The sequence below is a fragment of the Ambystoma mexicanum genome, chromosome 1p (genome assembly GCF_040938575.1).
Source record: "Ambystoma mexicanum isolate Mex_15411 chromosome 1p, UKY_AmexF1_1, whole genome shotgun sequence".
NCBI classification, from domain to species: domain Eukaryota; kingdom Metazoa; phylum Chordata; class Amphibia; order Caudata; family Ambystomatidae; genus Ambystoma; species Ambystoma mexicanum.
In genome coordinates, this window is record NC_090921.1 from 162,567,511 (window position 1) to 162,581,434 (window position 13,924).

Below are 13,924 nucleotides of genomic sequence, written 5' to 3' on the forward strand. Positions count from 1 at the left end.
TTTACCCAGTGAAGCCCTGCTGCAAGAATTGCCAGAACTCCATTCGACAGATAAGCTCCTTCAAGGACGGCTTCTTCCTTTGAGTTGGTGGGACCAATCAGCTCAGAAGACACCTGGATACCATTCTCAATGCTGGTTAAGGTTTAGCCAGGAAGAGGGAAACCAGTTTGTGTCTTGAAGCAACGGCTACTTGAAGCAAAGTAACTCCATTTTGTTTACTCAGACGACGATCCCGTGCAGTGCAAGAGTCCCCTGACGTCCTCCCCCTTGTACCCACGACTGAGGCTCAGGAACAGCGAGATCTGCAGGAACTGCCAGGAACCAACGTCTTCAGCTGCATCTTTTTGCTTCACATTAAGGTACTGTGCCATCCTGTTGAGAGATCCTAGCTCTCGGTGTGAAAGTTTGTGAAACGTTCCCAACTTGCAGGCCTAATCAGCTTATGACCCAGCATATCATTCTTTTTCATCTAAACTACTTCTGAGAACTTTTACAAAGACTTCTCCATTTGTTACCAGAAATGATCTGTCCTATCCACGAACACTGGACTATTGATTTTGGCTTGGCCTATTGATCTGAACTGACCCTCCTGGTACACTGAACCCTTTGCATTGCCTAACAGAAGTGTTTCCTAATCCATTGTACAAACTTATATCTTTCTAGTCCCATTGAAAGTAATTGAAGTGCCATTTGGCTCCTTTTTCATTGGAGCACAAACTGTCCCTACAACTTAGTTTGATACTGTAGTGTATTGGTTTTTCATATTAAGTTGATTACTAGTGAATGTTTTCTAAATGATTGTGTAAATAAATGTATACATATTTTTAGAAAGAAACCTGGAGTGTACGTGTCTACTTGAACCACTAATTGTGATACTTCTGTGTAACGTCAACTACTGCTCACATTCCCACTTGGGATAAGCCTGGCTGCTCTGCTCGCTACCAAAAAGTCTGTGGTACAGACTTCTACCAAAGGTTGGTTTTTGCTTACACCTGTAGTCCTAATTGTGTGTGGTGGTCCCAGAGGGTACTGCATGCAATTCTGCCTAACAATGACTCACTAGATTCAAACCAAACACCAAAACTTAACTTTGCACCAGCGTCCCCGGACCCTCTATCACAGTGACCAATAGAAATAAAAGCTGCTCCCAAGTCCATAGACCTACCTGGAGTTGCATTACTGCTTAGCAGGAATTGGAATGGTATGGGTGCATACCTCTTGTACTCCCCTAGGACTGCATACACTCCAATAGGTCGAAGCCCACCTCTGCATCCACCCTAGCCTTACCTTTGGAGGAGACCACTTGATGTTCCTATACCCAGGTTCTAAAATCCAGACCATGAGAATCTTGCGAAGTAACCTGCAAGTACCAATTTGCAGAACATGCCACTAACCTTCCCTACAGACTCCACCTATTGTAGCCTATGGGTGGAATATTCATATCACTTAAAAAAAACTGCCATAATCAAGTGACTTTCGTTACTTACCTGTGACTTTGATTGCACGCCTCGCAGGTTTGTTGGTGGAGATTAATTGGGTACATACGGGTATCTGTACAAGGCACAATTAACTGTTAAGAGAAATAGAGGAGCAGCCCTTTCTGCTAAACTGCGTACTTCCAAGCAATAAAGCACCACCCTTGCCCCTGCCCACACTTACTGCTGCAGCAATAGCGCCCTTCATGGTGCCGGAAAGCGCAGCTGCCATGCCGAAGCGGCCATTGTTCAGGATGTTCATGGCCACCTTGAAGCCGCCGCCCACCTCTCCAAGCACATTCTCAGCTGGCACGCGAACATTGTCAAAGTGAACCTCGGCTGTGTTGGAGGCCTTGATGCCCATCTTCTTCTCTGGGGGGCCACTGGGCCAGGGCAGAGACAAAGAAGAAAAGAGGCAAGTGTTATAACACAATCCATCGGTCAAGCCGTATAGGGGAGGTCCAAGATAGCACAACAGGCAATGTGAAAGATGGGGTTGGTCCCTTGAGTTCGGACCATTCAATAAGATTTGTAGGTGGAGCTTACCAGTCAGATCATTGTCCCTTGCAGAATTAATAAAAAAATCTTACAATATTTATTATTTTTTCCACCAAAAATGCTGAAACCACTTTGTAACTTCTCCAGGCAGATGTAAAAAATACTAACTGCTAGAGTTCCCAGTCTCACTCCCAGGTTCCATATGCCATTACTCACGCCCTTCCCATTCACATGGACATAGGACCAGCAATAGCAAGGACTATGGATCCAATAAATTGCAACAGCACCAACCTTAAGGTGCAGCATAATCTTTGGCCCAACAGCTCAGCAGAGGACACAGGAGATGCTGCCTGGCAAACAAGTCATTGGTTAACAATTTGTTCTCAAGTGGCGGCTAAGCACAATTGCTTTTCTGTTATTGGGGGCTCAAATATTCCAACTTCCCACAGTGGTCTAGGCATCGGCAGCATTGAAGACATCCTGGCAGGGTCAATGAGATGAAAAGGGGAATTCTGCCCAAATTCTTCATTTATATGTAATAGTTACATCATTTATGTACCAATAATGAGAATGTGTTTTGCAACAGTATTTCATTGACAACTGCACAATTTATCCAAGGCCCTCCTTCTAGGAGGTCAATAAAGACAACTCAAAACAGTGTTAACTGAGACCTTCAGCTGTGCTGTGCCAGATATACCAAGACATCCAGAGCCAAGTTGAGGGGTACCATGCACTTAACATTCACACTTCTAGTTCTGCAAGTCTCTGGTTTTTGCTGCATCCATCAGTAGATATGAGCGCATCATGCCGTACTGACCTACATCCACCATGTACATAGTCACTGGATTGACACACTTTAATAATGTGAATTTGTAGGGGAAAAGGGCCCTTGTAGGCAACTGCAACATGATTCATAATCATAGCAGATAGGTGTTGGGTGGCTGGGCCCATGAAAAATATGCTCTAGGTGTCACAAATGAAGGGAGGTGAATGGATTCTGGCTTTGGCAGCCAACATACGCTTGAGGCTCAACTCCGCCATCATACTTTTTGTAGATCTATAGAGGGCCACTGTTGGGCAAGATTGTATGCAGTAACCTGTGGGAGACTGCACCAGCCTTGTCCTCTTGGCAATAGTTAACCTAACCTTTGGTATAAGCATGTACTACACAAGTTGGAAGAGTGACTGAGCAGCCAGGATCATCTCAAGAGGGGTCAATGTGAGCTGTAGGGTTACAACAGAGTTTCACAGAGCCAAGTATTCATATAAACACTTACACTCAAGGTTTCTTGATTAAACAATTATTTATTAAGTTAAGTCAGTTGAATAAAACTTCCTTAGAAGGGAGCATTATATAACACTTAAAATATTCAAGGAGCCCTGGTGTGCAAAGCTATGGAACTATTGGGAATAATTCTCCCTCAGGACGAATCGGACCTATAATGCTTTGAGAGGGGCTGCGCATTAACTCATTGGTAAACCACCTGTCATACAGTCTTGATGCCTCGTCGGACCAACCGAGGCGCACAAATGTTCATTTCCGTTTCAGTTCAATGCAGCGGGAGGGCTTCCACTTGTACTCTCGGATCTGGGGGAGGGAGGGAAAGGGGGGGGGGTTAAAAGTTGGGGGAAACTGGGTTTTTGTGTTTAGAACAATACTGAGTGATGTCAAAAGGAAAAGGTTAGGGAATAAAACAATGGTTAAAACATATTCTGAAGCAGGAAAGTACTTTTGAACCCCCAATGCAAAGTAAATTAATCCTTTCCCAGCTACACAAGTTATAAAATGTGTGACTTGTCGGAGGGATAGTTAAAGCACAAAGTCAGAGGTTAGAAGAGTTATCCAGGGAGCCAGGACAGCCAATGTCAATTGAGTAAAAAGTCTAGGTGAGCTGAAGCACTTCTTGAAGTGAAGTAAAAAGTCTTGCACAATGTTTTAGAAATCTTTGTAGAAAATGAAATCACTGTTCGGCCACAAGCTGGGAGGCTTGTGATGGGCAAAGCTGCAAGCAACTCTGCAAAAGCAACCAAGACAAGTCTCAACTGAGAGCTAGCAAGGCTACACAACAAGAGGCAAGTACCCCTTAGTTTTACAGTACCCTTGGGTCTGAAGAAATTGGTTCCGGCTGGCTTCTGTTCCTGTTGTAGGTCTGCAGATCTGTTCCTGGGCCTCAGTCGTAGGGACAAGAGGGAGGACTTCTAGGGACTCCTGCACTACGAATTGAAGGTCGACGACAGCAATGGGCAAACTTCAGATCAGCGCCACTTTGAAGTTTCTTTCAGCTTCTCGCAAATAGCACAACTGCGGTTCTCAGATACCTTATGGACCTTTCCTCGCATCTGGGGTCCAGCACTCTGTTGAGGTGGCTCAGGCTTGGTCAGTCCTGCTTCATGGGAGTGTCTAGGATCTCCCTGGAGCTTGGGTCTGACTTAAAGACAACACACTCGATTCTGGTGTTCCTCCCCGTGAAATCGGTAACTGCAGCAGCAATGGAAGTACAGCCCGCTCCGAGAGGATTTCCAGATGAGTTCGTATTGGGGTCAATTGGTTTCACCAACCCAAGGGGAGAAATTATAATTTTCAGAACTTCTATTGTCGAGGCGAATTCGGAGCTTCGGCACTCCAGCAGGGCTTCACCGGGCAAACCAATGGTCCAGGAGTTGCAGCAGGGTCTCTTCCAAGTTCTTCTTTGGATTCCTTCGTTCAGTGGTCGACTGCCTTCCAAGCAAAAGACCTCACCTTTTATGCAGGTTTCTCCCATTCATTCGAAGCCTAGCTGTCAATCAGAGCAGGGTGGCTGTCCTCCGAGGACCCCAGCTTGTGGCCCTTCAAGTCTTCTATGTTCTACAAACATTTCTAAAAACATTGTGCAAGACTTTTTACCCACCTGCAAAGAAGATCTTCAGCTCCCCTTGACATTGTGCAATCAACATTGGCTGTCCTGGCTCCCAGAGAGTCGCCCTTTAACCTCTGACTTTATGGTTTGGCCTTTCCCCCAGGAAAGGGTTAATTTACTCTGCTTTGGAAGGTTCTTAAAAGTACTGAACTGTTTAGGAATTATTTGTTAACCTATGTTTTATTCATCTATTCCATCTTTAACACCTAACTCAGTATTGCTCTAAATGTACCATTGTTAAATCAATGTCCACAGTGTCCTAGCTATTTAAGTCACCTGTGGGTGTAGGAAGTGTGTGCCATCCCCAATGGGTATCTAATTTAGAGAAACGGAATGCGTTTTGAACTGTATTATCAGTGTTATCTACATATTGCTACCCTGAAGGCTTATTCAACTGACTGAAATAAATTAATAATTGTTTTATCGAGAAACCTTGAGTGTAAGTGTTTGTTTGAATAACTGCTATTTTGAAACTCTGTCACAACATTACTGCTCACATTGACTCCTCTTGAGATAAGCCTGGCAGCTCAGCCACACTACCAACCTGTGTAGTTCAAGCTTGTACCAAAGGTTGGATCCCTATTGGCAGGCGGTCAGGGTTGTTGTAGTGCACCCAAAGGGTACTGCATACAATCTTAACACTAGACAAAGGGGATACTAAGTAACCCCTCCAGCACCCTATTGTAAGATAGGTGTGCTGGGTCTAAAGTCAATTTCACTTTATTACTCTTGGAAACACTAGTTATCCAATAGAAGATATTTAAACCTTAGCAGAAATCCAAAGGATTTCTATGCGACACTGCACTGAAGGTGCTGTGTGTCACAGTGTAAACAGATGATGCCTATGGAGTTTGTCAGACTCCAAAACTAAAAGAAACTGTTCAAAATGCAGAAAAATAAATGAGTGGGGAAAAAAAGGTCTCACTCTCTCCAGGAAAGAAATTAAAAGTCCTAAAGTCCAGCAAAAGAGCTGGGGGTCTCTAAGGTAGAAGGGAATTAGCACATTTCTGAGAATTCTCCCCAACAATCACCTAATCAGAATGTTCAAGATTGCAAACAGTGCAATATGGTATGGTCAGAATAATCTTAGGACTCAAGAGGCGAGATCATGTGTCAGAAGCAAGACACAACTTACATTAGTTACCAGTAGAGGCAAGAATTGAATTTCACCTGCTTCTAATCACTCATAAGTGTCTGATGGGCTCAGGTCTGTCATACCAGAGTGAAGCACTGGCTTACAAATCTAGTACCAGGTGCCTGAGGTCGCCTAACACGAACCAGCTCAAAATTCCATCTTGTAAACAGACAGTGGTTAAGAAATGTGATTTCGCCCAGGCTGCTCCTGCAGCCTGGAATGCTATCCCACCCGATCTGAGGGCGATCAGGTCCACTGCTGAGTTTCGGAACAAAATTATATTTAGCTAGATTGTGTCTCTCTGTGGGACTGTCACTTCTGATCTCTCCTAGTGGGACTGTTGCTATAGTTCTGAGGTTTAGGTTATTCGTTGTCTGTCTGTTGTGCCAATAAGGCTTAGGGACATTTGGTGCACAGTATAATTGTAGCAAAGTAAAAATAAGGTACTGTGGGGGCAGAACTACCTTTTGCCATTTGTAGTGCTCCCTAGCTTGGGAAGTACTATTGTAACCCCTTTGGAATTGACTCAACTCACCTGTGCAGGCCTTCCAGCTTGTGCTCCATCAGCAGGGCTCCCCTTGAGCTCCTGTGATTTTTCAACGTACTCCTGACTGATACAAATTTTCTAAGAAAAGCTGCATCAGAACTGGAACTGCCCCATTGACTTTGGATGTCCTGGTTTCCTAAAGGCTCCTCTTCTGAACCCTATTGGCTTTCGCAGTGTGTGTTCACTTACAGGTTTTAATTATTGACTATCATTGCTGGGATAAAAGACTGCCTACATCCCTCCTGGAGAAAATGACTATTGAACGTGTTGAGTGTGTTCTACTTTAACTCTAACCATTTTCCCTCCTCAATCCAATTTTGTAATTGAACAAAAATTAAGTGCCAATACTGACCTAGATTGACGTCACTCCCCGTGCTGGAACATGTTTAGCATACAAAAGAATTACTTGCCTGCATTATTGGTTCATGTTTAGATGAATTCTATTGTCCATTGAATGTTATTAGTTGCTGCTTTTTAAACAATGCTTAATTTACCTTGTGTATATATAAATAAATAATTTAATAGAACTCTAAATGTTTAAGTGTTTACTTAGTGCCTTGTGTACACTGATTTATTTGTGCTACTCTATAGCTCACATTACCCCTCCTAAGATGAGCCTGGCTGCTCCGTCACTGCCATCTTGTGTAGTACAGGCCTATATCAAGAGTTGTGTTTACCTAATACCAAGAGAAGTCGTGTGAAGTCCCACACCAGCTGGACTTTACAAAATCTTACCCAACAGCCTCATGGGGAGAAGGGACAAATTCCCTCGATTCATCAAACGCCATTTATTAAAAATAAGTTTCAAATGTTTCAAGTTTAAAAAGCATGTGGTTGTTTTATGACCAGAAGCCGTACAGGGACAAGTTCAGTGTTTAAGTGCAGGGCGAAGGGCAGTTGTGCTGGATAGAGGTATACCTCCAACCCTCATTTGCTGACTTTGTGCAGAAGAGGCATGATGGAACGGGGTCAGGGAAGAAAATTAACGTAAGGATTCCCACACATTCTTTAACCGTGAATGAGGTGGGAAGAGGGTGTACAGCGGGTTAGGGATTATTACAAACATTCTAAAAAGTGAAAGAACATTTTTTCTTTTATTTGGACCCAAATGTTTTGCACATATTTTCTTCACAATTGAACTACTGTTTGAATATGGGGACACACTATTTTTCACCAGACTGTTTGGGCTTCTCATGGGGTCTCCCAAAGCACCAGGTGCCAGCAGCCACAAGAAGATGCAACTGCACCACTTGACACCAGGTCACGCCACTCACCTTGTGACTCCTCCAAAGGCACGTTCCACAATAAATGCAGTGATCTTGTCCTTCATCTCCCCTGTGCTTGGATCCTTCACTGGTGTCTTGGCAAATACAGTAAAGATTTCAGCTAGGCCAGCGTTGCTGTGCAGGAAGAGGAAAAACAAAAAAATACAAAATACAATAAGTTTCACTCCTTTTCAGAGTTGGATCTTCTTTGGTCTTCCCAGCACCAACAAGGCTTTTTCCAAACCAATTTCTTTTAGGTTTCTAAAACAGTAACATTACGTTTTGACCTTAAACAGACCAGGATTCCAACAATTCTAGAACTGCATGAAGGCTGCAATAACTGTACTGGTGGAAAGATATAGGAAGTGCAAAGTGGACCAGATGGGAAGGAAAGAGAATGGGAAGCAGGAAAAGGTAAAAAGGAAAAACAGGAAGGGTAAATAAATGGGTCACTGGTAAAATCAAGCAACTATATACTTATTCCAGATCCAATACCTTATTTAACACCCAAGTCCATGAAGCCTCCTGGGCCTCTTCCTGGATCATGGATCTTTTATCCGAGTTGGCCAGCCTGCCAAATTCGAGTAGCCACATTTCCACTTACAGCTTGCTATCTGCTTTAATTATTTTAAAGTGTTATTTGCAGTACTGCAGCACATACTGCGACACTCCGCATCGATATCCAAGAAGTGAAAAGACTGAAGACCAGCTAGGACTCTATCCAAGGCCATAACCTGACTAACACTAGGTGTCACTTCTGTATCAGTACATTCGCCCACAATAAAAGGCATCGAGCGCCAAAACCAACCCTTCTTACTTGCACTGCCGTTAGTGGCTATCCACATTAACCTACGTGCCCATCCAATTGTTGGGTGAACCTTATTCTGACCTGATGATATTGCTATTACAAGCAGTAGGTCAGTTCCTCAACAATGTTTTAAAGGAACCATTTCTGAATATCAATACATTTGTCCAACCCGTGTTGGAACAGCAATGCTAATCCACCAGAAACTCCCCACCTCCCCTCCCTGCCCAGCCTCTTCATTTAAAAATACTTACATTCTGTGCCAGAGGCAGCAGACCTACTCCCTTGTTTACACTAATCTTACCAGTTCAGGTGAGCGTAGAACCATCACAAACAGTACTGGATAACGGCTTAGATTACCACATCCCATAGATCTTACAGCAGCACTCCCACCCATCGGATGGTTGGGACATCCCATTAGTATGGAGGAAAAGGGGTTGGGGAAGTAATCTTACAGGGCTAGAACTTTTAAACTCTTGTGTTCCAGTTATTTTTACAACTTCCTGCCATTTGCAGAGCAGTGCCATCTCTCTGGTTACAGAGAAATTCCAGGCTTAGTCCTTTTACATCACATCTACTTCTTGTGTTTTAAACAGCCTGTACAGACTCAAGCCCCACTCAGCCAACCTACTCTCAAAGATACAAATCTTACAGTCTCAAAGTACAGACAGCAGAGCTACACCGCATGGGACAGACCTTTCTGGTTCATGCCAAAGCAGGCTATTACATGGGTTACATAGATCACACTCTTCATTGATATGGTCCAATTGTCTACCACCATCTTGTACAGCTATCATGCTGTATTGGGAGAGGCATACAAATGCAAACATTGATTCCCTAACAGCAACAGGTGAACCAACACAATGATCCCTCAGACGGTTGACCTTCGCAGGACACCACATGTTCTTCCAAGTAGTGTTGACCTTACTCTATCATCAAGGCTTGCGTGGTCACTGTTCGGTCAGAAAGCCATTTTTGGCTCTCCTTAGGACAACTTGAGTAGTCCCATAAATCGTTTGCCACTCTGGTCTCCAGGCTTTCTTTTTTTGCAGATATCGGTGTACAGATTTCTCCCTGAAAGCTGGCAGAGATGTTCAGAGAGAACCCCATTTTGCTATGGCCAAGTTTCCCAACCCCACAAAGTGTGTTGTAAAGTAAGCCGGTGGGATCTATGCATTTTTCTTTAGGCTTCACCACAGTAACCTCTTTACCCCATTGGCAGCCACTTGCTCCCTTAATAGGAGGTGCAAGCTGGTGGGGATCACCTAACGTGGCATTCAACATCACAAGCAACGGTCTGCTGGACACCGCATGCAGCCCACACACAAAGAGGAGATCGGACACAGTGGCAGCAGAAAGGAGGGTGAGGGGGGCCCACCAATTAGACAAACCTAGCGCCCGCACCCGGTGGGCTTCCCCTCCTGCCACTCCCTGGGACTGCATAGAGACCCCTGATCCCCTCCCCCCCTGCACACAACCAAACCGTGGCCCTGCTTAATGCTGGGCCCATACACAAACAGTAAAGCCCCAGCAGCACGGAGACTGAAGCAGACAACTGGGTACAGACAGTGGAGGCCCCACTGCAGGAGGGATGGAGGGGGCCAGGGCGCGGAGTTGTGGACTGTGGAAATAGCGCTGGCTGCGACCACCAGAAATAAGGGACTGCAACCTCAAGAATAAAGTTGCCAGCGAAGACGTTCCAGATTGAAGCACCCCATGACTACACACAGCCAAGGGCAAGACACAGAGTGGACCCTGAGGATATAGCAGTAACTGAAGCATCTAGAAAAGCCTCTCCAAAGAGAAACAGCGTAGAGGTACTTACCCAGGGCAAGACATTAAAACCACAATGAGCCACAGACCGCATCACATTCATGGAAAACCTACTGCTGCAGGAAATCGGAGCAGGAGAACTCTCAAGGGTTTACAATTGAAAGAGCGCATCGCTCCCTCATCAGAAGACCGCCCCCAGGCTCTCTGCCCGGGCCAGTGATAGCCAAGGTGCTCAATTATAGAGACTGAGAAAAGATACTGGCCTTCTCCAGGGCGGAGGAAACGATACAAAGAGACTCTGCTAAAGTAGCCGTGTACCCTGACTATACATGTCAAGTTCTGAAGCGGAGAACACCACAAAGGCCAGTCTACGAAAAGCAGGATTCAGTATATGCTTATATAACCAGTGAGACTAAAAGTGATTCACAATTGCAATTCCCTCTTCTTCGAATCACCTGAGGAAACGCATGAATGGATGGATGGACAGGACACAGTTGCCCGACGAACCGGAGACCGGCCGGGGACCTGGATGAAGTTGAAAGAAGTAGCCGAGCAGTGATGTGGAGCTTCACGATGCTGCAAAGGGGGACAATTGAATGTAATGGCTAGATATGATGAGTTAAAAGTGCAGGAGCAGAACGGGAATCATGGACATCCGGTAGAGGGAACGCTAACGCAGACCCTATATACCCCCTCTTAGGTAGTTGAGGGCCGCGGTTTAGGGCCCACCCGTAGAGCACACCAGAAAACTAGTCTTACGACCAGGTGGAATGGAGCGTAAACAGGTTTATCCCAGCATGCAAGGCATAGTTGGACTAGTTATGTTTGAAGTGGGGTATGTGTGTGAGAGGAGGTAGGAGGGTGGGACAATAATGGGAAGCCTGTCACAGCCAATAGTGGACTGCATCGAACTCCTACTTCGGCTGGCCAGGCTGGTGGCCATACTAACTCCTCAACATAAGCAATGAACATGGTCAGAATTATGACTTGGCATGTGAGGGGACTTAATAGCTATGTGAAACGCAAGAGAGAGAATGTATATCCGGAAAAACAAGGTTGGGATAGCACTATTACAGGAAACACACTTAGATGGGCAGAAGCAAAATAACCTGGAAAGGGCGTGGGGGGTGTGATGGTGGGCTCAACTGTTAGTCAAAGTTTGAAAGAAGAAAAGAAAAGAAGAATCAAATGTAGGGCCACAAGCTGATTAGCCTGTCAGACTTTATAGTACCTTTGTATTGAAGAAAACGTGCAGCAGATTACTTCTGTTCCTTTGCAGCTCTCTGTTCCTGGGCCTCAGTTGTGGGGACCATAGGGAGGACTTCTGGGGACTCCTGCTTTGCAATGGGACGGTCACTGCTCGCAACCAGCAATCTTTCCAACAAGTGGCACTTCATGGTTTCAGCTCCTTGCGAGTCTTGCAAATAGCAACACTGCGGTTCCTGGCTGTCGAGATGGACTTTCCTTGCTTCTGGGGTCCTGCACTCCGTTGAGGGGGCTCTGGCTCGGTCAGACCAGAGAATCTTCCTGGAGCTCTTAGCCAGCTTAAAAGAAACACACACAATCTGGTATTCCTCTCCCTGGCTAATCGGTTTCCAGCAGCAACTCTGTGGAAATTCAACCAGCTCTGAGAAGGACTTCCGGGTGGCTTACTTTGGAGTGGATTGGTCCCACCAACTCAAGGGAAGAAGTCGTCCTTGCAGGGGCTCCTCTGTCGATGCGAGCTTGGCATTTCGGCACTGCAGCAGGGCTTCACCGAGCAAACCAACGGTCCAGGAGTTGCAGCAGGCGTCCTCTTCAAGTTCTTCTTCAGTTCGTCCAGTGGTCGACTCTGCCTTCCAGGTCAAAAGCCTCGCCTTTTATTCAGTTCTCTCCCATTCATTCCAGTCCACCCGTCAGTGACCCAGCAGGGTGGCTGTCCTTGTGGGACAGTCAGCCAATCCCTACAGAGTGCATTTGGGCCTCCTAGGAGACTAAGCACAGGGAGTTTCTGGCACCTCCCTCACTTCTAGCCCACCCCAGACACCCTGGAGCCGGAGGCAGGCTTCACTCGTGAATCCCACCAAAGGCAAAGCGAACAATGGGACCAAACCTGGTTTGGCGCGCAGAGTAAATCTCAAGAAGGACCTTTCCACAAAGAAATGGCGAAAAAAGAAGACTGGGCCATTTTGACAAAAATGGCACCCTTGGGTGCTTTACTGCAGCTGCGAACGCATCCCGCGGTAAATGCACATCACGGTAGTTAAAACGAGTCACCGGCCATTCAGTGAGGAAAGAATAACTTAAAAAGGTGAGGGGGCATGACTAGCTAGCCATGGAGTAGACGCGTTTCCCGGGACGCTCGTGCATATCCTGGACTGATCCGCATCAGAAACGAGTTAAAAGCTACCTGAAATCCCTAAAATTGGAAGCAAGTACGTGGGAAGGTGCGCAGCATACCGCATGCAAGGAGCGCGTACAAGGGGAACGAAAATCGTATGAAACGGTGCCTTCTAGGGTGCGGAGACTCGCAGCTGACGAAATTAAAATGGCGGATTGTCACAACAAAGAGATCTGACAGTGCAGCGGTCACCATAGCACTTCCCTTGGAACCCGGATGTGATCAGGCTGAGGACGAGAGACGCACTCTACAACACAAACAGAGCAGAGAACCGATGTCTGTAGGTCAGTTGCAGGCAATCGCGGTGACGGCACCTAGGGACAAGAAATGTCCGTCAGGTGAGTGACTGCGGGACCGGCTGGCTATTCGTGCACCACTGCCTTGGATTCGATCGGGCGGCAGGAGCTGGGCACCAGAGAGGGCAAAACGAAACAAGTCTCGGGCGGCCCGCACGCAGACCGGCCCCCCCCGTCTGTAGCAGCTGCAGGCGGATGCAGCGCTGCACGGCCAGGAGGACACTAACAATAGGGCACTGTTCCCCCGAAAGGGAAGGGAACACGGGAGGGGCAGAGAGCGAGGCTCCAGAGGCGCGGCTGCTCGTTAGAATTAGTAGTGAGGCCAGCCGGAGCTTGCACAACGTAGCGGATCTAGACCAAGACACATTGTAGCGGCCATGTACCGACATATAAACAGCAGAGCTCAGAACAAGATGTAACGAATACTGGCTGGCTGGAGTAACATCAAAGGACACTGGAGGCCTGTTGTGCTGGGGGACACAGGCAAGCCACTGGAAGTGCTGGGGTGGGACCAGTGCGTGACTGTGGCTCTCTGAAGGTGAACATTAAGTGTGATACACAGGCCACGAGGGTTGACCAGCAGTCTATACAAAAGATTTATCAGTAACCACCAGTGGGACATGAGATGAGGTGAAGCCCTCGCCGGCCTGACGCATCGAGTCTGGCCCGTTGACCTGTTCAGCCCGTCTGTGCCCCCCTCAAACTTCCTTGGGGCAGACTACCCCCTGGTGCAGGGAAGTTTAGGGGCCCCCAAGATACCCAGAAGCAGCGGACTGCAGAAGAAAGCCTTTGAACTGTGCATAAATGCTCTTAGCGACAGGAGAGTGGCCCACCTGGGAGCAGAATCAGACCA

At 46.5% G+C, this 13,924-nt stretch overlaps 1 protein-coding gene across 2 annotated transcripts in view; it reads right to left on the reverse strand.

The window, feature by feature from the left end:
• ACADVL (acyl-CoA dehydrogenase very long chain) overlaps positions 1-13,924 on the reverse strand; it is a 425,803-nt gene that overhangs the window by 187,626 nt on the left and 224,253 nt on the right. For both annotated transcript variants that reach the window (XM_069645887.1, XM_069645896.1), the window contains 2 exons: positions 7,827-7,952; positions 1,660-1,858 (listed from right to left, as the gene is read on the reverse strand). In XM_069645887.1, the coding sequence (XP_069501988.1) occupies positions 1,660-1,858; positions 7,827-7,952 (325 nt within the window). The remainder of the gene's footprint in view (positions 1-1,659; positions 1,859-7,826; positions 7,953-13,924) is intronic.